This window comes from Camelus ferus, chromosome 2 (genome assembly GCF_009834535.1).
Source record: "Camelus ferus isolate YT-003-E chromosome 2, BCGSAC_Cfer_1.0, whole genome shotgun sequence".
Taxonomy (NCBI): Eukaryota; Metazoa; Chordata; class Mammalia; order Artiodactyla; family Camelidae; genus Camelus; species Camelus ferus.
Window position 1 is genome coordinate 49194955 of NC_045697.1, and position 27966 is coordinate 49222920.

The 27966-nt window shown below is 34.9% G+C and overlaps 1 protein-coding gene across 4 annotated transcripts; it reads left to right on the plus strand.

Annotated features, from left to right (window-relative positions):
* Window positions 1-236: 236 nt before the first annotated feature.
* On the plus strand, window positions 237-27956 carry NUP54 (nucleoporin 54). Of its 4 annotated transcripts, none has more exons than XM_032457669.1 (12): window positions 237-386; window positions 4035-4118; window positions 4208-4357; window positions 11253-11479; window positions 12319-12506; window positions 13207-13403; window positions 15075-15129; window positions 15557-15650; window positions 20360-20467; window positions 24445-24564; window positions 24875-24985; window positions 27120-27956. In XM_032457669.1, the coding sequence occupies exons 1-12, from the start codon at window positions 320-322 to the stop codon at window positions 27246-27248; spliced, it is 1530 nt and encodes a 509-aa protein (XP_032313560.1). In that variant the 5' UTR covers window positions 237-319; the 3' UTR covers window positions 27249-27956. The 4 variants fall into 4 exon arrangements, with proteins under 4 accessions (XP_032313560.1, XP_032313553.1, XP_032313542.1 ...); XM_032457662.1 differs by having other exon boundaries at window positions 15557-15680; window positions 27120-27952; XM_032457651.1 differs by lacking the exon at window positions 237-386 and adding an exon at window positions 760-1220 and having other exon boundaries at window positions 15557-15680; window positions 27120-27952.
* Window positions 27957-27966: the final 10 nt, after the last annotated feature.

The window sequence follows — 27966 nt, forward strand, 5'->3', positions numbered from 1 at the left end:
CTGCCCACCTTTTCCAAGGGGGCTCCCTAAAGCAGTTTTTAAGGGCTCTCTGGAGGCACGCCGTGGAGAGTTTCCCAGCATCTCACCTCGGTTGTGACGCTCTAAGCCACGCGAAGCCACAAGGCCCCGGAAGCAAGCTGGATCGGGGGCGTTCCCTCTCCTCCCTCCACCCACTACGCTTTTCTAGCATTCCGGCCTCTTAGCCTAGGCCAGAAAAGGGGCGGAACTCCGTGATCCGGGAGCGGCTTCCCCGCCGGATCGAAAACCGGAGTGCACCGAGTGTCGCGGGAGCGGTACCTCAGTCCCCTCCTCCCGCGACATGGCCTTCAACTTTGGGGCTCCCTCGGCCACCTCGGGTACTGCTGCAGCCACCGCGGCCCCCACGGGTGAGTTATACCCCAGACCTTCTCCCGGAGAGGAGGGAAGACCTTTGGTCCGGCCCTTCGGTCCGAGACTTTAGGGCTTGGAGTCCTGGGGTCTCCTGCCCGCGCGGAGACTAGGGGCTTGGGAAAAGGGCGGGCGGCTGCAGAGCGGGCCGAGGCGGCTCCTGAGGAGGCCGCGGGGGGAATGGAGGTCCAACATGGAACTCGCGCGCCGCGGGTGGGTACCCGCAGGGCCCCTTTCCTTCTAGGGTTCGCTTCCCGCTGCCACGGAATCGGAGTCGGAGAGCCTGGAGGCGGCTCCTCTCTCCCTTTGCCGGAGACCCACCCTCCCCTCCCCTCCCCACCTCAGACTCCGGGACTGGCGGGAACGCTCGCCTGGTTCCTGCGCTGGGCTCCGCGAGGGTAGGGCTGTGGAGCCTTCGGCGCAGCCCTGAGGCTCCCTCGGCCCTGGCCTTTTTGGTTCTAGCTGCGGGACTATGCGCTCCTGCTCCCTCCTCCGTCCCCCGCCTCCTCTGCTGTCTTTGGAGCAAAGTCAGGGTTTGTCTTTGTTCACTTCTGTGAAGCCTCGTGCTGACTCTTCTAATCCGTATGTTGCTTTCTTTTCTTTTTCTTATTTCTTCTTTTCCCTCTCCTCTTTTAAAACTTTGTTTGTTTCTTTGCCTACACGCCTATCAGGATTTGGTGGGCTTGAGACTGCCAACTCCACCGCCAGTGGGTTTAATTTTGGGGGTTTCGGATTAACTGCTAATCCTGCAGTGAACTTTAATATTGGGAGTTTCGGTGTTTCTACTACCTCGGCGACTCCATTCAATTTTGGTAACAGTCTGGCAAGTGCAGGTAGATATGCGGGTCGTCTGTGTAACGAATGTTGGGAGCTGGAGTCCAAGAATATTTTGTGGTTCCTAGAGTTTGGGAAAGAACAGTGACTTTTCTAATAAGGAAAGGAGATTTATTTCCTAATGTCTAATCAAAAACAGTTATATCAAGTTTTGACTGCCTTTAAAAAATTGCTTTGGGGAAATCTTGCAAATTATAATGTTCCTTTGTTAAATTTGCATTCAATTGAACAGAATATGCCTTCCAAGTGATAAGAATTTGGAATGGATTATTATTTTTGAGTAGAATGTATCTTCCAAATGATTAGATATCTCCTTCAAAGTATAAGCTCAACAGTCAGGCCCATTTTCCTGGAATTCTTGGACTCCTGCAGTCATTTTTTCATTTTTCCTGCATCTTTCATTGGAATTTCATTTGACTGTCCTTGTGTTTCCTGAGAGAAACAAGTCTTATACGAACAGCGGCAACCTGTCTTGTTTTTTAACCTGTATAATAATAATGTGTTTCTTTGGTCAACTCAGCAGATTAGGATACATTTCTATAAGGTAATGTGATTATGGAAAGAATCCCCAATTCTTTACTGGATTTTTTTTGAGAAATGGTCAGAGAGAGCAATTTAGTTTATTGTCAGATAGTATTGGGTTCTAAAAGGTAGGCCAGACATCTTTGTACTCAAAATAATTATGAAGATTTTGGTATCTATATGGATTGTTTGAAGTTCACTGGAAATTTGCAAAACACAAACTATAATGTGTGTATACATTTAGATATAAATTTAAAATAGGTCTGTGTGTACCTTGCGTACAGTGACCGTATGGAAAAATCTTGTTCCTCAGCTGCTCGTATATGAATTTATTGTTCATATTCTCTTACATTATGCCACTTAATGCCCATGCCAATTATATGCATTTGATAAGCATGAATTATTCCCTAAGACTTATTTGGGAAGTCTGGCATTTTGTGCAGTTACTTGTTACTGCTGTGTGGCTATTACCTTGGCATCTAATTTGAAAACATTTTGAAGAATACTTAAAAATTCCAAAGATTAAATAATCCATTATCATTAAGGTATATTTGAAGTGATCACATATTACTGTTTGGATGTTTGCTTTTTCTCTGTTTGCTTAAAATTGGCACTGGGTAAAACAGAAACATTTTGAAATTTGTGTTTCCAAACAAACCCACCCAGCTCGTAATTCAACAACAATAAACCAACCTGTTGGTATTTGCTTGATTTCATGTTCATTTGGAGTTATCACTGTTAAGCTTTGAGTTGTGGTAATATAACTGTGTTTTAACTACTTTTATGTATGTTCATTAACTTAGTCTTCAGCAAAGGGCTGATAGAAATTCTTGTCTACTTTTTAATTTTATTCCCTTGCAGATCCATTATTACAAAAAAAAATTTGTTATTATGGAGCATGTTAAAGATATTAATGTTTTTATTGTGTAGCCAGTTCAGAATATAGCTTAGATTTTCTATGAAAGTTAGAAGTAAGAAAAGATTAGGAACAATGTTCAGTACTTTAGGTGATTTTTATCAAAATGTTTACAGTTTGCAGTACTGCAGTAGAACCCACAAGTAAAATAAGAGTATTTGGTTATATCTGCATGCAACATGTAGTTGATTGTTGAGTAATTTTCCAAGTCAAAATTATATGATGATTATAATGGGTTGTTTTTTTTTTTGTCCTTGTATCTTTTATGTTACAATATTGATGAATCTCTGTCTCTTATGCCAGAAATACATGAGATTAAAAGTTAGAGGATTTGTCTTAAAAGTTTTTCTTGGCACCACATTGGTAATCAGGTAAAGACTGACAGAAAGGAAAGTCCATTTCATTCATATGTCAGGTTAGATATGGTTTAGATTAATTTTGATTCTAGATTTAGCTAAAAATGAAATTTCTGTATCTGTCAGTTACCAAACTGTGGTGCAGTGCCCTGTGGTAGCTTTGCTCTCCTTCCTGGCCACTGCCTTCCTCTTGTGGGTTTTTTACCCTTAACTCTTCCTTAAAGAAACACATTCTTGTTGTATAGAAGTCAGTATATTGGTATGTTTCATTTGAAAAGTTGCTTAGCCTTGTTGGGAGATTCAGTAGAAATATAAGCTAAAGTAAAATATACATGAATTCACTGAAGCCAAAGTTGCAAACACAGTCTGCTGATATGCTCTGTTTGTCACACTGTTTTAAAAACATTCGAGTTAGTTGCAGAAAATCAATTGAATTAGACTTTAAATTCTGTAAATTTCACATAGAAAATCTGTATCTTCTATTTCTCTTGGGAGAAAATGGAAATATATAACACTATTAACCTACCATTCTTCTGTAGCAGTAATCTGCTGGAATTTAGGAACTGCTGCCTTTTTAAAAAACTGTTCACATTGGTAAGTTCTACCAGTCAGTAAACACCTAGAGTATTTCACTCTTTAATGTTAGCCTAAATCTTGTAGGTGTTTGAATTTGCAACCCCTACTCTAAAAGTACACTCAGTCATTTTAGAGTGTGTTAAACCTTAGGCAGTAGGCTTAATATGTTTTCTCAGCTGTAACTGTTAATCACCTCTTCAGTTGAAAGGTATATATTGCATTGTGGTGTTTCTACTTTACTTAGTCGCTCATTTCTGCAATGTATTGACTTCTTGATTAGTATAGTTTTTAAAAAATTGATGTTGAAAGTAGAGAAAGGAAAAATCACACCAATATATTTCATCTTTATATAGAGCAATTACTTATATAATTTGGAAAAGAAATTACCTCATATGTATACAAAAGATTCTTCCTTTCTATTTATTTATCCTTTTTTTAATTAGGTGGGTTTGGAGGATTTGGGACAACATCTACAACAGCAGGTTCTGCATTCAGCTTTTCTACTCCAGCTAACACAGGTGCTACTGGTAAGAAGATATCAAACTATTTGTAGAAGCAAATGAGCTAGAGGTCAATTCTTTTTTAACTTATACAATTTTAATTTTTTTATTCAAAGGACTCTTTGGTGGTACTCAGAACAAAGGTTTTGGATTTGGTACTGGTTTTGGCACAACAGCTGGAACTAGTACTGGTTTAGGTACTGGTTTGGGAACTGGACTTGGATTTGGAGGATTTAATACACAGCAGCAGCAACAGCAACAAACTAGTAAGTATGAGATTTTCATTTTAAAATATAAAGCCACAATATAGGTAACATTACTGAGTACACTATTCAAAACATTTTAGTGGGTATCTTTTTTTTTTTTTAAGAATGATAAATATATTATATTCCACAGGATTCCAAAAGCTACTTCTCATGTTTATATATGATGGCAGCTGGGGAGAAGACAGATTGGCATGATTAGGATTAAAAGACCTCTGTGTTTAGTATCATTCCATTAAAATTTTTTTGTTGTTGCTAAAAATAACACGAGAATAGAAAACGACAAAATTACAGCTCAAAGAATTATATATAAGGTGAATGCCTTTGTCACTTGCCCATCAGAGAAAATATATGTTGATTACTTTCTTATTTTTCTTTATCATTTTGTCACTTAGGTGTGTAAACAATACTATTTAGTTTCATTTATCTTTAACCTCTGTAGGTTCCTCTTTTAGCTCTCTTTTTAAAAATTTTTCAATTTGTTGAAGAAATCAGATCATTTGTCCTGGAGAGGTCATCAGTCAGGACTTTAGTGATTGCATTCCTGTTGTATAGTTTTCATATCCCTTTGCCCTCTGTATTTCTTGCAAGTTGGGTTGGATCTAGGGGGTTAATTATGTTGATAGTTAAGTTTTTTGTTTGCAAGACTACTTTATAGATAGTGTTGTATTTTTTATCAAGAGGCATATCATGTCTGATTGTCTCTACATTTTGTCATGTTAGCAGCAGCCATTGGTTATCATTACCTAGATCCATTAATTCATTAGGGGTTGCAAAATGGTGTTATTCCAACACTATGACTCCTTTTTCATTTATTTTTTGGAATACTTCAATAAAGAGAAACTTTACCTCATCCACTATAGATGATTCTTCCCCTTTATTCTTAGTTTTCAAAGTAAAGAATTGGTTCCTAATCATTCTCCAAAGGGAACTTTTTTTTTTTTTTTTTTTGATGTCAGGAACTCAAGTATTTAAATTATTTGGTATTTTTTAATCCATTGTAGTTTTACTTATTGATGCTTAAATTGTTCCAACTTTGGCTAGCGTAAGCCTCAGGTTGGTTCCCAAATCCCTTTAGACACAAGTGTAGAATTAGTCTTTGATAGCTTCCTTACTAGCTGGTATGGCAGTATGTTCCAGGGTTATCTTATATGGATTAATCTATTTAATTATCACAAGAACTTTATGAAGTAGAACTCTTTGGTATCTCCATTTTATAGGTGAAGAGAGGAAACTGAGAGAATTGTGACTTTTCCATATACCTCCTAAGAAGTAGTATAAGAACATAAATTCCAGTTCTGTGACTTCTTTTGTAATTCTTTTTCTTTTCCATAGTCTGTGACCTCTTAAAATCACTTTTGTTTCATCTTTCTTAGATAACTTGATTGATTGTCTAAAATTCACTTTACTTAGACATTGAAGATTAGTAATTTATTAAATATCAATTTCAAGAATTATCTAACCAATAGGATAAAAATAATAGAATTATTCCTCCAGAATAATTCCAGAATTTTTTTTTCTAGAGTTACAATTGTATCTTTCCTACTATCCTCCTGCAAAAATACACATAGTTTGATGGAAATCCAGGTAGTTAAGGAGAAGAAAAGAAAAGTGAAGTTTTTTCTTTGTTTCTTGACATAAAGCCTCTCCAACTGTAAGTTATTATAGTTGCATTTACTTTTGTTAGGAAAAGTGGGAATTTGAATCTGGTGCTATTCATTTTCAGAATGAAAAGGACTCATTCAGTTAGATAGCAGCCATTTGCTGAGTATATGTTGTATGTCAGGCACTGGGTATATAAGGTTGAAGACCATAACCCCTGTTTATAGCCTGCAAGGAGATAGATTAGCAATTAGATAGAATAATATACATTAAACTATAAAAAATATGTATGTGTGGGAGCACTAAAACAGACCCACACAAGTTGCTATGGAATACAGAGGGAGAGTTGAATCTTAAAGGAATTAGCCAGTTGGATAAAGTCAGAAAAGGGTATTCCAGACAGAGGGAATAACATTGACAAAGATATGACTACATGGCACAGCATAATGGATTTGGGGCCTGCTGTTGTAAGGAGTTTGAGTTTAATCTGCAAAAATTGTGGAGGTTTTGCCTCATTTTATAAAACTCCTGCTTGTGTGCAGCACTTGCAGTCTGGTTACACCATCTCTGATGTGTCTAATTTCAGTTACCTGCTGACTTCCTGGACAGTACTTCTTATTCACTGAAAACTTTGGCAGCTGGCTCTGAGTCTTGCTTTTCTTTCCAACTTGTGCTTTCAGTCTGGTTTATTTTTGTACTCAAACAGCTATGCCATCTACCTTTTTATTACAAAGAACTCCATTTCACTTTAGCCACAATTCTTACCTTGGACTTTGGCAACATCTGAAACTGTTCTAATTCCATGATCACTAATGTAAACATCCCACAACCTATTGCTCTTTTAGCCTCCCTTTTCAACTTCCAGTATAGCTGTTCTTAGATCTCATTAGAATCTTTAGACCCATGACACTTTCTGCTTTTCCATCAGCTCCTTCCTGTCTTCTATTTTCTCTAATTAGCTTAGATTCCTTGTCCTTCCATTTCGGTCACTCTCACTATATGCTAAACTTCCTTATCCTTGTAGCATGTCTACCTGAATAAACCACCCAAGCCTGTGTAAGCCCAACTGTCTCTAGATACTGCTTGAGAAAATCACACAGTATAAAAGATTGAATAGTACCTCTAAATTCTTAATCACCAACCCAAGTTGGGGCCTCAACATTGCCCGGCAATCCTGAGAATTTTCTGTTTTCCAATTATTCTTCCACTTTCTATAAATTATTTTAAACCTTTATTCTCTTCACATCTCAGATTTCCCTGTTCTCACTTTCAGCAGATGGCCTTGACTTCTACTGCACAGAGAAAATAGAATCCCTCATTGTAATCCCTTCAGCTGCCCACTACTGGATCTGTCTACCTCCCTCTGAACCCATCCTTTTCTCTTTTCACCGGTGCCCTGGATCTCATATCCTCCCACCTTCTGGTGACCTTTGTGTTGTTGATTATTCTGCCCAGCAAACACCCACCCCATTCCACCTCCCACCCTCCACCAAAAGAAAAAGTCTCCAGCTTCTCTATCCAAGGATTCTTCTCATCCACACTTAAATAATCTGAAGTTTCTTATTTCTTAAAACAGTAACAACAAAACAAAACTACTTTAATCTCCCATTTCACTTCGGCTGTCATTCTCTTCCTTCGTAAACTACTTGGAACAGATGTAGAAGAATGGGATTGTCTGTTACCTCTTAGTCTGCACTAGTCTGGTTTCTCCTTTCTTTACCCAATCAAATAGTTAAGGTTATGAATCATCTCAAATCCAATGAACATTTACTGTTCTTTAATTGAGAAAAATTCTAACACAGAAAAATAGAATAATAAAACAATCCCACATTCTACCAAATAGATTCAACAAAAGTCAAAACTTGCCATATTTGCTTTACCTCCTCCTTCCTCCCTTCCTTTTTTTTTTCTTTTGAATTGCTGAAATACTTTAAAGCAAATCCCAAACATGTCATTTCACCCTTACTTTACTGTGTTACTCTTAAAAACATGGAATCATTTCAACTTACAAGTAATAACTCCTTGGTGTCATCTAATACCCAGTCCTTAATCAAATGTCCTCTTATGTCTCAGTAAAGTTTCCTTCAGACAAGGACCACACATTCACTTTCTTGTTATGTCTCTTAAGTTTCCATTTAGTATAGAGAATTCCCCACTCTGGTTTTTCCTTACTCATGAATTACTGCAGAAATTAGGCCATTTGTCCTGTGAAATGCCCCATTCTAGATATGTTTGTTTCCTTATAGAATCATTTAGCTTTATCCCCCATATTTGTGGTAAATGAAGTTAGCTTTAGATACTTTATTAGATTTGACTTTGACTTTTTGGCATGAATACTTTGCAGGTGGTGCTGTGTGCTTCATGTTGCATCATATTAAGTGGCTGTCTCTCTCTTAGAGATGCTCAGTGGTTGATCAGTGGTTCAGGTGGTGAGAGCCAATCTGTCTTAGAAAGTTCCCCATCACTCTTTAACCTAGTGGTTTCATTCATTGATGGTCATTGCCTCAATCAATTATTTTATTAGGAGTTGCAAAATGGTGATTTTCTAATTCTGCCCTCTCTTCTACACTGAAATTCTTCTGTAAAAGGAGTTTTTCTTCATCCCACCAAGATTGCTTAGTCAGCCTGAAATACAATTTGTATAGGAAAGGCATGGTAAGTTCTTTCTTAATTGACAGTTTTTGTAAGAAGTTGTTGGTGGCCTGATTATTTCCAGTGGTGTCTAAGGGGTTGAGATTTTATAAATTTTTAATTTTTACTTTAAAAAATCATTTTGAATGCATGAGCTTTAATAAATTGAATGTGTTTTGAGTTGGTTGCATTCGTTATTCTTTTTGATGCTCAAATTGTCACATTTTTGGCCAGTGTAAGCCTTTACCGTCAATGATAGCCTGGTCTGTTTTTTTTTTTTTTCCTTCCTTATTGTTTAGTGCTCCTTACTGCTTTTGCCAGCTTGTCTTCCCCTCTTTGCCACAGGAATTTTGCACATACTGTTCTTCTTTGCCACTGCCCCATGACCTGACTATGTCCTTTAGACCTTAGCTGAAGTTCTAATGGAACAGCTTTCTCTTGACCCTCCTGCCCCAGGCTTGATTAGCTACCTCATTTAAGACTCTCATAGCCTCTGTACTTCTCCCAGGCACTTACCACAACTGTTAATATTTGTTTTATGTGCTCAGTTTGTTTAAAGAACCAGTCTTGTTTACTGCCATATATCCTTAGTGTTTGCCTCTATCTCTGACACTTAGTAGGTGCTCAGTAAGTATTTGTTGAATGAATGAAAGTATGCATGTATGTAAATATGTATGATATGTAAAACCAGGAGAGACTGTATTATCCTGAAATCTAAGGAAGGAGAGTTTTTCAAGGAGGATGTGTATTCAGTGAAAGTAGATTTTCTTTGGGAGCTGAAAGAATAATCAATAGCATGAGACCCCTGAAAAGGTAGAAAGGTATAGATGTCTAACATGCTAAGGCTTTAAAAGAGACTATTGGATTTTGTTATTTGAGTTTCTCAAATGCCTTCTAGTTAGTGAGCTCTGAGTAGACTAGTGTGGTGGAATCCAGTGTGAAGTGTCAAGGGGGAGGCTGAATGTAAATTAGTATAGATGATAGTTTGTTTATCTTATTTAAAAGTTGAAGAAGGTAAAGCCTAGGAATTTCTTGACCAAGACTGCAAAGTGAGCTTATAGTAAACCAGTATTCAAGTCTTCTGGCTTCTAGTCCAGTTCTTTAGCATTTTCATATATGCCCACTTGGGAATTAGTAATATTCATGTGGAAGGTTACAGCAGCCCCTCTCTAGCCCTTAGAAGCCCCATTGGCCTTGTGGTACTTACAGTCTTTAGAGCTGAAAGAAAACTTAAATATCATCTAATACAGTAGTCCTAAAACTCAGGTCATTTTGGTATTATCTTCATGATTTTTCTTTTATCTACATACCGTTTGTATTGTTAAAGGATTTTCTTTAAATCAATTTACTTTTAAACATTATGTTTATTTGAAAAGAAAGATTCAAACTACTGCTATAAGTGGAAAATCAGTATAAAGAAAAGATAACTGAAAATAAGTACACAGAAAATATAATAGTGTTAATAAATTCTAGCTAGATACTTTGCTTTGAGCCCTGAGCCTTAGATTTGTTCTCCCCTTTGTTGACAAGTGAGATAAGCAGATGACATGAGGCATTAAAAGCATACGAGCACCAAACAGACTTTAAAAAAAAAAATGTATTCAGTAATCAAAAGAGAAATTTTTACATAATTCAGTCTATTTAGTGACTTGGCTGTTGCTTGACGGCTGTAATTTCATGTACCGGGGGTACTTATCTACTAACACTTTGGAAATAACTGATCTGATACAACTTAGCCCTTTCCTCTATTGGAGAAATTGTAGCATAGAGAAGATAAGTGACTTGCCCCAACTTATGCAGCCAGCTAAGCTTTAGCTTAGAATTTGTCCATTTGTTGTCTTTTTCACTGTATCTTTCTTTATAATAAGAGAAGGAAATTGTTTATTAAGCTGACATTGACATAACATTGATATAATGACTCTTTTTGCTTATTTTGTATCCTAATTTGTATTTATTATACAAATAAATATAACAACAGTAAACGTTGTTTAAAAAAAATTCTGCAACTTCACAAACTTTACTCTTTTGGTGTGGATCTAATATTAATATCATGGATCTAATTTGTGTTCTGATAATGGAATTAGTTATATTAAGATGATATTAGAAAGGCAGGTTTAACATTCTGAGGATTGACTTAGCATATTAGTTTCCTATTATTGCTGTAACAAAGTGTCACAAACTTAGTGGTTTAAAACATACTATCTTACAGTTCTGGAAATCAGAAATCCAGAAATGAGTTTCCCTGAACTAAAATCAAGGTGTTGACAGGACTGTGTTACTTCTTGGAGCCTCTAAGGGAGAATCCGTTACTCTGCCTTATCCAGTTTAGATCCAGAGTCTCTGCATTCCTTGGCTTAGCTCCTTCTCCATCCTCAAAGCCAGCAGCATAGCATCTCCACATCTCACTTTGACTCTGACTTCCCTCTTCTCTTTTAAAAACCCTTATATTATGTTGAACCCACCCTGATAATCCAGGATAATCTTGATTGATTTAATCACACCCTTGAAGTGCCTTTTGCTGTGAATGGTAACATAATTTATAGGTTCTGGGGATTAGGACATGGACCTTTTTTTGGGGGTGGGGGGCATTATTCTGCCTACCATATCTAAGATATGAATTGATTGATTTTTTTTTGGAAAAACTAATTTTGGGGTATGTTTTTAGCATTAGGTGGTCTCTTCAGTCAGCCTACACAAGCTCCTGCCCAGTCCAACCAACTGATAAATACTGCAAGTGCTCTTTCTGCTCCTACGCTACTGGGAGATGAGAGAGATGCTATTTTGGCAAAATGGAATCAACTACAGGCCTTTTGGGGAACAGGAAAAGGATATTTCAACAATAACATTCCACCAGTGGAGTTCACACAAGAAAATCCCTTTTGCCGATTTAAGGTATTAATACTACTTTTGATCTTTACTTGAAGATTGTATAAGAAAATATGATATTTGGATTAAAATTATACAAAAAAACCAGTTGTTTGGTTTTTTAGTACTCCTTGAACATGTATAATAACATTTTTGTTTAAAAGTACAGAAATTATAAAATTGAAGTGATTTCTTACATACGTGTGATTGAGATAACTAGAATACAACTGAAGGAAGGTGTGATTAGAATGTAACTTCTAGCAAGAAAAAACTTTAACAGAGGGGAAATGGTCTGCTTGGCACCTATGAAGGGGTGGCCTAAAACTAGAATTCAGTGGTAGCTATCTAACGTTGTCCAAGAAAGTGCACCTAACCAGCAGGTGGGAGTAACTGCTTGGCATGTGTAATCCTATTGTCACTATAATAGCTGGATGCCAAAGTTGCTTTCTTTGTTCTCATTCTGTGCTTACTGAACAAGTTTCTCGGTTGCATTTGGCTTCTCAGAGATTCTGTTCGTTAGCCAGTGAGAGTATATAGCTCAACTTGGTGATCTCTTTTTCATAAAAAATTAATGTATTGTAATCCAATTTATATGTCAGCCTCTTTTGCGTTTTATTGGCCTATGTCAGTCTCTTAAACTTAATCAATGTCTGTATAAGCTGGTGTTTGGAGTTGCAGGGCTGAGGCTTTATAATTGTGTGACCTCCTAGGGCATAAAGTGGTAGGAGGAATCATTACATACTCCCTGCATTACCAGACATTAAGCTGTTTTCCCTGTTTTAACACAGATACTAAGCTATTAATATTAAACATCTGATTTAAGATCTGTACATATTTTTGATACTGTTTATTTTGTCATTCCACAGGCAGTAGGTTATAGTTGTATGCCCAATAATAAAGATGAAGATGGGCTAGTGGTTTTAGTTTTCAACAAAAAAGAAACAGATATTCGAAGCCAGCAACAGCAGTTGGTAGAATCACTGCATAAAGTTTTGGGAGGAAACCAGACCCTTACTGTAAATGTAGAGGGTATTAAAACATTGCCAGATGATCAGTAAGTATACATTAAATACACTGTATATTTCTGTGTGCTTTCCTCCAAAGAGAGTGATCAACAGTGTTTTTACTGCTAAAGCACAAATTAAACCTCAAAGCAAAATACTATTTCTCAGCTAGTGATTCTTCAGTATTTATAGAAAAATTTGTTTAAAAGCTTTTTTCTTAATGTTAGATTTCTTAACTTATTAGATGCTAATAATTTCTCAGATTTTTCATTCAGAAACAGGAAGAAACACTAATCATGGCTATGTGCAAATCAAGGGCCACAGAGACTTTCTGAAATGTTTTAACTGATTACTGTTCATGTTCGTTCATGGATAAATATGACTAACTTCCCTCGTCCTGTGTATAACTGTCATACTTAGTGACAAGACATTTGCTTTGGGATATTTTGGGTTAGGAGAATTTTTGTTGTTAGATATAATAACTGAAATCAGATTGCACTTTTTGGTCTTAATTGCAGTGAAGCAACCCATAAGCTTCAACAGAATCTCCACAAAGTGTTTCTTGATTTGGGGAAAAAATAACATTTACATAGGACTTTGCAGCTAAGCATACTTTTTGCAGTCTATTTTGTCTCATTTTAACTTTATTTCTGAATTCAGCTAGCACTCTTCTAAAATCACATGCTGCATTGATACTTGTGACTGTGAGTTATGTGCTCCATATTTTATAACTTGGTTATTTTTCCCCAGGACAGAAGTTGTCATTTATGTTGTTGAGCGTTCTCCAAATGGTACTTCAAGAAGAGTTCCAGCTACAACGCTATATGCCTATTTTGAACAAACCAATATAAAAACACAATTGCAGCAACTTGGTGTAACCCTTTCTATGACTAGAACAGAACTTTCTCCTGCACAGATTAAACAGCTTTTACAGAATCCTCCTGCTGGTATGTTTCCAAAGTCATGGAGTTAAGGAAATGAAAGATTTAGAAATACATGCTTCCTCTGTTTTGGGAGATGTTGGCACAGGTCATTAATGTTAATAAAACCAGTGTCAGCTTATCACATGCCTTCTTATTTGGAACATAGTATTGAATGTTTATTCATTCATTTAGTTTTTTCTATTATATAGCTAATATGTTTGTTAGAAATTTTGGTAAATGATGAACTAAAGAAAAATAGTCCATAATCCATCTACCCAAAGGTAATTCAGTCTTGATATTTTATTTTTATCTACCTTATGTCTTGTTTTAACTGAGTATTCAAGTAAAACCTGGATGTGTTCTCACTATAAAGATTCTAGATGGCATAACTAGATTGACTATGTTAACAGATCTTCTTTACGTCTCTTTCCACAGAAGTAGCTACTATTAATAATTTATTGTACTTTATTAGTCCTTTATCTGTGATTTTAGTATAAGCATGTTAAGTCATTAAAAAAAGGATTCTATATTGTACATTTACTGCAGCCTGCCTTTTTACTTACGGTATTTCTTAGTACTTTCTATGTCAGTGAATGAAGATAAATCTTACTTTTTAAAAACTGTGTGGAATACTGTCGGTGTACTTTACTGTATGTAACCTCCAGGTTGTTTCTACCTTTTCACTATTATATACTGTGCAACAATTAACATCTTTGTAAATATGTCTTAGAACACATGAGCATGCATTTTTTTAGAACAGACCTCTAGTAGTGAAATTTTTGAGTAAAGATTATCTATACAGTCAGCCCTCTGCATCTGAGGGTTCTACAGCCCCAGGTTCTACATCCACACATTCAACTAACTGCAGCTCCAAAATAGGGGAAGAAATTCTATAAAGTACCAAAAAGCAAAACTTGAATTGCTGTGCCCTGGCAACTATTTACATAACATTTACATTGTGTCAGGTATTATAAGTAACCTACAAATGATTTAAAGTATATGGGAGGGTGGGCATAGGTTATTTGCAAATACTACACTGTTTTTTCACAATGGACTTGAACATCCCCAGGAAAGTGGGGTTGATCCTGCATCGGATCCTCTCTGGATACCAGAGGGATGACTGTACTTTATGTATTGTTACATACTGCCAGACTGCTCTTCAGAGGAAGTTCTGCCATTTACATTCATAACAGGAATGTGTTATTTTTCTCATATTTTAAATTTTTCTAATGTTTTCTCATTTTGCTCTATTTTTGCCAACAGTGGAGATTATTAGTCTTTTAAATTTTGCCACTGATTGCAAAAAATTAACACTTATTTTCATTTGCATTTCCCTGATTACTACTAAAGTGGACCATATTTTTTGTTTATTAATCACTTGATTATAATTTTTGTGAGTTACTTATTGATATCATTTGCCCAGTTTCTATTAAATTTTTTGTCTTTCTGATTTATAGGCGCTCTTCCTATATTCTGGACGTTAATCTATTATCCTGTAGGTTATAGATATTTGTTTTCAAGCTACCCTTTTTTTATAAGCTTTATCCTACAATTTTTTTTTGTAGTGGTCATATTTGACAGTCATTTTTCATTACAGCTTCTAGGTTTTGTATCTTTAGGAAGGCCCTTCCCATACAAATATTATAAAAATGGGAAATATTTCCTTTTAGAAAAATGATTTCTTTTTTGTGGTAGGTGTTGATCCTATTATCTGGGAACAAGCCAAAGTGGATAACCCTGATTCTGAAAAGTAAGTGTATCTTCATCTTGTTTCCATATAAGAATTATTTACTACTAGGGAAGCAAACAAATGCAAGCTGTTAACTATAATTCTTATATTTGATGTGAGTTTATTTCCATTTTCATTGCTTTTTAAAGAATGTCGATTATGGTAAGGCAGCATAGCATGGTGAAAACATTAAAATCTGAGGATCAGTCCGTGATTATTTACTTGCATTTAATAATGCAGTTTTTGACCAAACTATATTTCCTCATTCATAAAATAAGGAGGTTGAGTGAAATCTCTGTGGTGTAACATTATTGATTTCATAGTCATAGATCTGCCTTTGAACCCTGGAAATGTAATATGAAATTACATGAATGTTATTATGAAAACCTTACTTTGTATTTTGTAATATAGGCTTAGGTATGAAAATTGACCACTTGCATTTCTTCAGGTTAATTCCTGTACCAATGGTGGGTTTCAAAGAACTTCTTCGAAGACTGAAGGTTCAAGATCAGATGACTAAGCAGCATCAGACCAGACTGGATGTAAGAACTCATCCTCCGGCCCTGGGAATGGTGTAGGGGTTACACACACTTCTTTCTATACTATGTGATAGAGTGTATACTGCAAATTAATAATTAAAGTTTTATACAACTTCTTTCTTTATTATAGAGCCTCCAGAATGATGTGTATCTGACTTGACATATTTTAACAATGAATTTAGAATTGTTGACTTAACAAATTAGACTTATTTTCAATTCCAGCCAGAGAATGCATATTATTTTATTAAACACTTATTTATGGGGCCTTATGAAAATGAAGGCCACAATTATGATATGTTGTCATAATATATTACGATTTTAGGTTAATGAAACAGATTTAAGTTATTGTATGCTTAAATCTACTTAATATTTTCTATATTTTTTTATTGAAGTATAGTCAACTTACAATGTTGTGTCAATTTTTCTATGTCTGAGTCTGTTTCTGTTTTGTAAATAAGTTCATTTGTGTCTTTTTATAGATTCCACTTATAAGTGGTACTGTATGGTATTTTTCTTCCTCTTTCTGCCTTACTTCACTTAGTATAATAATCACCAGGTCCGCCCATGTTGCAGCAAATGGCATTATTTTATTCTTTTTTAAAATAGACTTTTGTAATCAAATGCCTAAAGGTTCTTAAAGGTCACTTCCAGATTCTCTTACATGGAATTCCTAATTATTCATTCAGACTCTGAGTAATGAAAAGCTTACTATTTATGAAGCAATGCATTTCACCATCGGCTAGCTCTAATTGATACAAATTCCCTTCCTGTATTGACTCAGAATCTGCCTTGCTGTAATTCATACACATTTTCTCTGGCATGCTTTGTGGGTAATCACTGTGTTCCTATGACAGCCCTACAGATACTTGAACATCATAATCGTTCTTCCTTTTTAGTATTATTTTCTCTGGCTGAAATTTCCAGCATGGTTTTTGAATGTGACATGATTTCCAGGCCCTCACTGTCTTAGGCAGGATACATTGAATTTATAGGCATCACTTTTAAAATGAGTTGTTCATGGTACTATACATGAGGTATGTCCAGAGTTCTTCAGAATAAGGCCAAAGAAGCTATTACTTGTCTTTGTTTTTATCAGTCTTGCTAGGGGTTTGTCAATTTTATCAATCTTTTCAAAGAACAAGTTTTGTTTTCAATTTTTTTCTAGCTTTCTGTTTACAGTTTCATAAACTTTCACTCCTGTTTCCTTTATTCTGCTTGCTTTGGGTTTTCTCTTTTTCTAGTGTCTTAAAGTCGCAGCTTAGGTTATTGAGACATCTCTTATTTTCTAATAAAGGCATTTAATGCTGTTAATTTCCTTCTAAGCACCGCTTTACCTGAATTCCGTAAATTTTGATGTATTTTCATCTTTGATTCATTCAAAATATTTTCAGATTTCTGTTGAGAATCCTATTTGACTTGAATTTTTTGACTAGTGGATAACTTAGAAGTATGTTTCATTTTCAAGTGTTTGGATATTTTGCTGTTACTCTGTTGTTGCCATCTAGTCTAATTCTGTTATGGTCAGAGAACTCTGTATGATTTTAGTTCTTCTAACTTTGTAAAGGTTTTTTAACCCACATGCCTATGAAAAGAAAATGGATTCTGCTGTTCTTGGAGTTTTCTGTTAGTGTCATTGAGATCCATTTGGTAAGTGGTTCAGTTCTTCTATATTCTTGTTGATTTTTCTGTCTACTAGTTACAGTGTAAAAGGAGAGTTGAAGTCTCCAGCTGCAATTGTGGATTTGTCTTTTTCTCTTTTCAGTTCTATCAGTTTTCCTTCATGTATTTTGAAGGTTTGCTGTTAAGTACATATGTATCTAGGATTGCTAAATTTTCTTGGCACATAGACTTTTAGTATTCTATAATGTTCCTCTTTACCCCTGGCAATTATCTTTACTCCAAAGTCTGCTTTCTCTGATATTAATATAAATAAAGCCACTCTAGCTTTCTTTTCATCAGTGTTTTTATCGTGGTATCTTTTCCCATCCTTTTACTTCTAATGTACCTTTTTTTTTGGTATTTATCTATTTATTGGTAAAGGACATTTCTGTTGTTTTGTATGGAGTACTGATAATGATCAATCAAAATTACTGAATCTATATCTTGGTGCACATATAGAAGAATTTCTTTAAGATATATCTAAAAATGGATTTTTAGGTCATACCTTCATCATATTTTAAGTAAGTTTTTTGTAGACAGCATAAAGTTTAGATTTAGGCCTCCAGCTTATTAACTGTTCCCTCTTTTTTCCTGTTTCCTCTTTTCTACTTTCTTCTCGGTTATTTGGACAGTTTTTAGTATTCTGTTTTTAATTTATTGTTATTTCTACTGTCAGTGTTTTTAGTGGTTGCCCTAGGGCAGTAGTTCTCATTGGGGGTTGGTGGTGGTGATTTTGTCCCCCAGGGCGCATTTGGTAACATCTGGAGACTTGTTTGGTTGTTACAGCTAGGGTGGGAGGCGGTGCTCCAGGCATCTAGTGGGTAGAGGCCAGGATGCTGATAAACATCCTACAGTGTACAGAACAGTACCACTGCAGCAAAGAATTATCTGGCCCATATTGGTAGTGTTAAAAGTGAGAAACCCTTCTCTAAATATTACAATGTTATGTCCTTACACCACAGCATATAGGCTTTTCTTGGAGTTGTCGGCACGATGCTCACTTCCAGATTTTGGGCTGTGTTGAAACCAGACTAGGGGACTACCTGACAGGAAAATAATGGTAAACTCACCACCAGTTCAGTGGTCCTTCAAATTCATGTCTTCTTCCTCTTGCCACTATTTATTTTTCAAAGTCCTCAGGTACGAATGTGCATTCTGTTCAAGTTTTACAGCTGTCTTCAATGGGAGAGATACAGTGGCATGTACATAGTCCATCTTGTCCAGAATCAAAATTGTTCATATCTTTTGCCAATTTTTCTCTTGGGCTTTATATCTTTTCTTTTTGAATTTCAGGAGTTCATCATTTATTTTAGATTTTAATCCCTAGTCTGTTTATAACATGTCTCCTACTTTTCTCATCTTTCTGCTAACTCTGTCTTTAGTATCATTAGTTGAACAGAAAAACCTTAATTTTAATGTAATGATATCCATTGATTTTTTTTTTCTCATGTTTTCCTTTATGGGAATTTGCTTAAGAAATCATTCCTCACCCACAGTCTGAGTCTCCTACATTTTTTTCTAATAATTTAGTTTATCCTTTCACATTTGAGTCTTTTGTCCACATGGAGCTCACTTTATATATACTAAGTGGTATGAACCCAACTTTCTCTAAAGAGTGGGTCAGTTTTTCCAATGTCATACACAAAAAACTGATATTTTCCTCAGTGACTTATCAAAGCATTTATCAAACAAAGTTCCCATATGTATGTGAGGTAGTCTGTTCTTATATTAGTTTCGTATTTTTTTACTCTTATGGCTTTGTAGTATATCTTAAAGATATGTGGTAGAATGAATCTCCAATCTTTGTTCTTTTCAAATTTTTAAGCTCTTATGGATCTTCAGTCTTCTGTAATAGATTTAAAATGAGTTTGTCAGAATGGTAAATTTTAGTTAGAATTACATTAAATATATAATTTGTAGATAATTGAATCTTGACAATATTAAATGTTTCCATCATAAACATATTTCTTTACTCATTGAGGTCCTTTACTCATTGAAGACATACTCAAGATTCGACCTTTGGAACAGTTTTAAAATAAACTATATAAAAATTATATGCATTTTTTTTTCTTGGTTAATTTGTAGATTGTTTTAGTGTCTGTCAGTAAATACTGTGAATGGTAACATTTCTGTTTTTTGTTAGTATTGCTCGTATCCAGTAGTAGTTAACTCTTGTTGTCTAGAAACCCTGCCGAATTTTCAAAACTGCAATTGAGGGGTGGGGGTGGAGGTGCCTGGGTTACATAATAAATAATGAGGATGGCCACCTAATTTTGTGCCTGCCAACATGCCTGGCATTGGAAAATTTCCTTAAAAGGTGACATGTGTAGACAGACACGCTAAAATGTGTCTTGTACAATCTTCTTACCCTTTTACTTATAACATCTCAACATAAGCCAGTGACACAGAATGATTAAGTATGATAGGAAAAATTATGGGCTTAATTCCGATTGGGAAGCTTTAATGAAATGAGATTTTAACTTGCTCTGTAAGGTTAAGATTTTCATAAGGCAAAACAGTAGGATTTCAGCCCAGGCAAAGAGCAAATCAAAGACCCAGGGGAATAAAAATGTCTTCAGTTGTGTGATTAACAGCCATCCTTTCCCTCTCCACTCCAAGCATCTCCCCCCATAGTATTTTGTAACAGTTAATATTGGACTATACTTTCAGCATGTAGTTATATTTAATTATCTATTAAGGTCCCTTCTGCATATCACTTTATAGATCTTTTTCCATTCATGGCCTGGTTGTTGGCTCTGTTCCATAGTATTACTTCAAATTCCTTAATTATTTCTGAAGTGTATGTTTTACTTTTCTGTATACCTTGCCTCATCACTAAATTTCCTGGAGCTTAAAGAAATCTTTGAATGATACTTTTTAACTTTTAGGTGTACAAAAGGGGAAGAAATATAAAAGCAGATTTAAAGGGAAAGAGTTTATATTTTGAGAGAGAAATCTCAGGCTTATCTTAGAATTAGACTTTGCTTGTAAGTGAACCTGATAAAACAGTTGTGATATCAATACTTGATTTACCTTTATTTATTTTAAAACAGATCATATCTGAAGATATTAGTGAATTACAGAAGAATCAAACTACGACTATGGCCAAAATTGCACAGTACAAGAGGAAGCTCATGGACCTTTCCCATAGAACCTTACAGGTAGTAATTTGGATTTTTTCCCCCAATACTTATAAGACTATATGCATTATGGAAGTGTTAAATGTGGATTTTTACAATAGAAGAAAAAAAACAGACTAAAAAAAATAAGAGTAAAACTGAAAGTACCAGACTTTCTCAATAAAACCTAGAAGTTGGAGGAGAGGTCCCACAAGATGGGTGAAGAAAGTGAAAATATTCTAAAATGCACATTTTATTGAGAGGGTGGGGGAAAAGCAGTGGAAAAATAAATCATCTTAGTGTAAAAAGAGCATGCATCAGATCATTAATAGTTTTCAGAAAAACAAAAATACAGTTTTGATTTTGAGTGTTAGAAAAGGGAGTGCAGCCATTAATGAATGAAAGCAACAATAGAACTTGCAAGTTAACAAGAGGGAATAAAAGAATGAATAGCAACACAAATTCAAATTATCATGAAAACAAGTATTATATACCAGAATCAGTGGGATATACAGCAAAAGCTGTACTCAGAGTAAAACTTACAGCCTTAGAAAATCTTCATTTTTTTTTAAGTGCAAATGAAAAAAAATAAAGAACTTAGTATTCATCTTGTTATAAAAATTCTATCAAGAGCTAAAAGAAACCAGTAAGAGAAAAATAAAGAAAATGAGTGAAGCAGAAAAAAAAATCATATATAAAAAGTAAATTGCGAAGCTGTTACTTTGAAAAGACTGTTAAAATGGCTACACATAAGTGAAGAAGGAAGGAAAAGAAGACTCATCTCATGAGCCTGAAGAATGAAAAGAAAAATCAAAAGTGAGAAAGGAGACATTACCACAGATATACACAACAGAGTAAGAAAATACTGTGTGCAGTTCAGGGCAGTAAGTTTGGAAGTTAGAACATGATTTTCTAGCAAAATTGAAATTACTAAACTTGATCTACAGAGAAGAATCTTACATAGGCAACTACCATAGAAACAATTGGGAAAGTTACTAAAAGTCAACCATGGAAAAAGCACCAAGGCCAGATAGTTTCATTGCTGAATTTTGTCTAACCATTAAAGAGCTAATTCTAAAGTTACTTTATTTCAGACAAAAGGAAAAATAAAGACAACTGCTTTGTTTTTTTTAAACAGCTTTACTGAGATATAATTCACATACCATACAATTCACCTATTTAAAGTGTATAACCCAATGATTTTTATTATATTCACAGTTTGGTACAACCATCACTACAATTTTAGAACATTCTCAGTATCCTAAAATGAAACTCCATACCCATTAGCAGCCACTCCCCATTTCATCTCAAACCCCCTAGCCCTAGGCAACGACTTTGTTTCTACATATTTGCCTATTTTGGACACTTCCTATAAATAAAGTCATATGATATGTGGTATTTTTTTGACTGGCTTTCTTTCATATAGCATATTTTCAAGGTTCATTTGTGTTGTGGCATGTAACAGTACTTGATTCCTTTTTAGGGCTGAATAATATTTCATTGTATGAATATACCACATTTTAATTTATTCATCAATTGATGAACACTTTGGTTGTTTCTACTTTTTTGGCTATTATGAATAATGCTTCTATCAACCCTCATGTACAAGAGTTTGTGTGGATGTATGCTTTCATTTTTCTTGGGTATATAAACCTAGGATGGGAATTGCTTGGTCATGTGGTAACTCTATATGTTCAACTTTTAAAGAACTACCAAACTGTCTTCTGGAGCAACCTGACCATTTTACATCTCTGTTTTTAGTACCCCAAAATAAAAATCTATAAACAGCTAATTCTAATAGGGATGCAAATTACGCTAAGTGAAAGAAGTCAGACTGAAATGCTACATGCGGTATTATTCCATTTATATGACATTATGCAAAAAGGCAAAACTAGAGATGGGTAACAGCAGTAGTTGCTAGCAGCAGGAGGTAAGGGGAGAGTGACTACCAGGGCAGGAGGTAACTTTCTAGTGTGCTAGAAATGTTCTGTATCTTGATTGTGTTGATGGTTACCTGTGTTTGTCCAAATGCATATAACTGTACACCTGAATTTTGAATTTTGTTGTATGTGGATTATACCTCAGTAAACCTAACCAAAGGAAGCAAATGCAGAAATTCTAAATAAAATATAAGCAAAGAGAATCCAGGTATTTATCAAATTCTAAAGGAATGCACTTAGACTCAGCAAGGTTTACTTCAGGAATGGAGGGTTGGTTCTCTAACAGGGTATCTATCAACATAATTTATCATGTCAACACATGAAGGGAAAATGTATGATAAAGACTAGTTGCCAAAAATGTACAGCAAATTTTCTAAGAAGCAAAGCAGTAGAATCACATTAAGAAACTAAACCCTGATACCCAATATTATTATTCACTGTTATTATGAAGGTTTTCATAAATAGAATGAGCAAGGTAGTTAATTAGTATAAACATTGAAAAGAGATCATCTTTTTGCTGATCACTTGGTTGTACATCTAGAAAACCCAAGGAAATAAACTATATATTTCATGCGGTAAGATAGCTCAATATGAGGTAAATGTACAAAAATCAGTGTGTCTTTATATTATTAATGGAAATAGGAAAGTACTCCATTCAGTATTATGAAACAACTATAAAATGCTTAGGAATAAATTTATGAGGAAAGTACACAGTCTGAATTAAAGTTTTCACAACTAGATAAATCATATTCTTAAATAAGAAGAAAATAGCTACTTTATAAAATTTAAAAATGATTTACAACTTCTAAAAAATTGATTAAAATCATTCAGTTCATAAATAAGGAAAAGTGTTTTGAGAATAGCTTCTGGGGGAACAAAAAATAGTGAAAGGGACTTGCTCTATCAAATTTTAGAACCTATTTTAAAGCTCTTGTAATCAAGTCAATATGAGATTGGAGTAGGATTGGAAATAAAGGCCCACAGAATAGAATGGAGAATCCAGAAATAGGTGCTCATGTATCTTAATATGACAGAAGTGGTAATTCAATTCAGTGGGTTTATTTAATAATTAACGCTAGAGTAACTGGCTATCCATCTGGAAAGTAGAATAGAATTAGACCACTGTATCACACCATGTCCAAAAAAGGTGGATTATAGACCAAGAAATTTATGAGGCTACATGTACAACCTAGAGGTTGGAGAGACTTTTGGCCAGAAAGCCACAAACTATAAAATAAAATTGACTATATAAGAATTAGAAAATTTTGTGGAAGAAAAAGATACCAGAAGCCATTTGTCAATAGTCAAGTGATTTCAGAAAAAATGCTGAATTTTCAAAGTGTTGATTTTAGTCATAGTGTTAATATTTATATTACATGAGAAGATCCTATAATTTGGCCCCCCCCCCCAAAAAAATGCAACTGAAATATGAGCAAAGAATGTGTAAAGGCAGTTCACAGAAGAGCAAATGCAAAGTAGTTCTTAACCATTAAAAGATGGTCCTTTAACATTTAAGGGAATGCAGGTTTTAAAAAATTTTTGTGTGTGAGATGCCTTTTTACTCATCAGGCTGAGAAAAGTTTAAACATCATCACCTGTTGCTGACAAGAATGTGTGGAAAAGGGTAGTCTTACATGTGGATTATGAATAGAAGATCTTTCAGGAGAGCAATCTAACAGCTTCTGAAGACTGAAAACGTATTTTTAGACCCAGCAATCTCATTCTTGAGGGTCTATACCAGTAAATATATATATCTTTATGTATTTTTATATATATACTTATATATAAATGTTTATTACAACATTGTTCAGTGTCAAAACTAGAAACAAAATATATGCTTCTCAATATAAGAATACTTTAATAAATTATTAATACATGAAAATTATGTAGTCATTAAAAGTAACATTACTGTAACTTGCCTAATAAAAATGGGCAAACATTCAAATCTTGAACTGTTATGGTTCTTACTATTGTTAGTGTATTCAGCTGATTTCTTTCAATAATAGATGTGTAATAAAATTACTTGCATAACTGCAAAGAGATGGCTTCTGTTGATATTGGTGGGTTTTCTTTGTATAGGTGCTAATCAAACAGGAAATTCAGAGGAAGAGTGGGTATGCCATCCAAGCTGATGAAGAGCAGCTGCGAGTTCAGCTAGATACAATTCAATGTGAACTGAATGCGCCTACTCAGTTTAAGGTAAGCACTTGTAAGACCATGAAGCTAGAATTTGTTTTGGGTGGATCTACAGAGAAATGTTACTTAGTCTTCAAAAAGAGGAATTTTGTATACTTGTTTTTATTGAGTATTTGTTCTCTTTAATCAAAACCTCCTTTCTAAAGTAGACTCTTAATCGTGATGTTTGGGACTTGTCTTAATGTTTTAAATAATGTAGAGGGAGAATTAAAACATCTGATTAGAGTAGTGCCCATCCTTTTAAAATAAAACATTCTCTTTTAGAAATGCTTGCTGTTGTGAGCAGTTGTAATTCAATTCGGTATTATTTTAGGGCCGACTAAATGAACTGATGTCCCAAATCAGGATGCAGAATCATTTTGGAGCAGTCAAATCTGAAGAAAGATATTACATAGATGCAGATCTGTTACGAGAAATCAAACAGGTAAGTGTTGCACTAGAGTGCACTTTTAAAAAGGTGAGTGCACTTTTAAAAAGGTGAATTCACCACTTCACAACCATTAGGGTGTGTATTATCAACCCCCCCCCAAAAAAACCCCAACAGAAAATAAGTGTTGAGAGGATGTGAAGAAATAGAACCCTCGTGCACTGCTGGTGGCAGTGTAAAATGGTGCACACAGCTACTTTGGAAAACAGCTTCTCAGATAATAGACATAGGATCACCACATAGGCCAAGATCGAAAGCAGGGACTCAAGTATTTGTGCACCTGTGTCCATAGCAGCGTTACTCACAGTAGCCAAAACATGGACACAGTCTGCATGTCTGTAGATGGACGAATAAACAAAATACGGTATTTATATACAGTGGAATGTTAGCATTAAAAAGGAAGGAAATTCTGACACACACACAACAGCCATGGATGGACCTTGAAGGCATTATATCATGTGAAGTCAGTCAATTTAAAAGGACAAAAGTTGTACGGTTCTACTTTATGGGGCACCTGGAGTAATCCAATTCACAGAGAATGGAATAGTGGCTGCCAGGGGCTGAAGGGAAGGGGAACAGAGACAGTATTTCATGGGTGCAGAGTTTCAGGTTGGGGAGGTGAAAAAGTTCTACAGATAGACGGTAGTGATTGTTGCACATGACTTACTCAGTACCACTGTACATTTAAAAATGGTTAAAATGGACATTTTTACGTGATGTATGTTACCACACAAAAACAGTGTTATCATTTTCTCCCCCCACCCCCTAAAAAGATGAATTCAGAGGTAATACAGATACCAAAGTTCCCTTGACCCTGCTGCTCAATGCAGAGGCGGCAGCAGCTCTGAGGTCATTAGAAATGCAGACTTGGTCCTTACTCCAGACCTCCTTAATCTACATTTTTCAAGATTGTAGAGTGATTTGTATACATGGTAAAGTTTAAAAAGTTAATTCCTCTATATCTTTCCGACTTGTATGATGCCACATATAAACATGCAATTATTGATCTTGTCAGCCCTTGGGGACCTTGATGGAGGTTGGGGTAATCAAAGCTTCCAACCACCTGTCTAAGGCTCATTTTGTATGAAAAAGTTGGGAAGTACCTCTCTAGTTTATTTTCATTAGTAAATACAGATTGTTTTAATAAAACCTGTCTAGCCATTGACTGTATCTAAAAAATATATATTAGGATGGTAAACTTTGTAGAACATATTAGGTAGGATTAACTGGCATGGCAGGTTGGCAAGGCCCTGAAGATTATAGGGTTATAAACGTCATCAACAAATCTGATTTTATTATGTTCTGTAGAGTGGATATTGCTGTTTTATGCAACTAAAAGCTAGTTTGGCTCCTAGGTTCTCAGAAAGTATATATACACTAGATTATATTCCATTGTACCAATATTTACAATAAACTGAGAAAAATTCCAGCACATTGGAATAAAGAACTATATGAACGAGATTCTGTATGCAGTAAAATTGGGAATAATATAAACACCTACCTAAAACGATGAAAAGCAGTATATTGTTTTTGGGGTTGAATCATGGCTCATCACCTAGTTTATGACCTTGGGCAGGTTACTTACCTGTATCTCAATTTCTTTATCATAGAGAAGAGGTAATAATGGTACCCTGAAAAGGTATGTGCTCAAAGGGATTTTAAATGAGTTAAGTTAGTTAATACCCATAAAGCTCTTAAAGCTGCCTTAACACCAGAGAAGTTCTTTTTAAAATGTTAGCAATTGTAGTTCTCACCATTATCATCACTTTATACTTCGTACTTCAAGATACGGAAATCCTGTTTTCAGAATGATTATTTTGCTAGTCATGTATATTTGAGTACATTCTTGCATTGTTTTCATGTCATACCTTTTGTTTTTTTATCAGAGATTGATAAAAAGAATCTAAAAAAACCTGCATCTTTTGTAAAATTTGTAGATACTTTTATTGCTTTTTATAGTAGTATTTTACTGTAGATCATGTAAGTGTTAGCAAAGATACAGTACAATGTTTAAATATGCATATATTTAGAAAAGCTACTAACTGCTATATTGCTAGAAAAAGCCCTTTTTGCTGTGAGTAGCTTCCAATTTAATGGAGGAATGCATTAATATTTTTTTAATTCCTTCTAGCATTTGAAACAACAACAGGAAGGCCTTAGCCACTTGATTAGCATCATAAAAGATGACCTAGAAGATATCAAGTTGGTAGAACATGGATTGAATGAAACCATCCACATCAGAGGTGGTGTCTTTAGTTGACAGTTCACAAACTTGTGTTAAAGGTTTGTGAAATATATCCTCTTGTTATCAGACGCTCCTTAAGAATGAAACTGACCGTGTGGAGGGGAAAAAAAAGAAAACACTCTTCTCTCCTGGCTTGGTTTTTGAGATCACTGACCAATTATTAATCAAATCTGAAAAAAGTCACTTCACAGCTCTTTAAAGACAGCCTTTGAAAGATTTACATCTAAAAGCTGTAATTACTTTAAAAGTACATAATTACCAAAAATATGTACTATTGTACATTTTTACAGCAGCATTGTTCTTAACAATAATCAGTGTTTAATGATTATTCTTCACTGAGCCTGTGCTTTGCTTTCCATAGCAAGTAAACATGAAATATCTACTTTGCACATAACAAAATAAACCATATAATGACTTGGCTGTTGGAGATTTGTACTTCAGAATGTAAATGTACATCAGTTTTTATATTTGTGAATTCATCTGTGAGGAGAGTCAAGAAAATCCAAGAGTATTTAATGATTAATGTGGTTTTCTCATTCTATAAAGATTTGAAAATATATTTTTATATTATTTTACTTATTTGGAATTTACAGAACACACAAGCATTTAGGACATAACAAAACTACATTTTCTCATTTTTGCAACTTTTTTTGTTTTTTAAACCTTTTTATTTCTAAAAAAGATGAAAACTTATAAATAAATGCTTGATTATAATTTTATATACTTCTGTCTG

Excerpts from the sequence above, each read along its gene's own strand:
- NUP54 (XM_032457651.1), top strand. The coding sequence starts at position 860 with ATGCGCTCCTGCTCCCTCCTCCGTCCCCCGCCTCCTCTGCTGTCTTTG. Across the intron at positions 12,507-13,206 it reads AAAACATTGCCAGATGATCA|GACAGAAGTTGTCATTTATG; the intron begins GTAAGTATACAT and ends ATTTTTCCCCAG. Across the intron at positions 20,468-24,444 it reads TTTCCCATAGAACCTTACAG|GTGCTAATCAAACAGGAAAT; the intron begins GTAGTAATTTGG and ends TTCTTTGTATAG.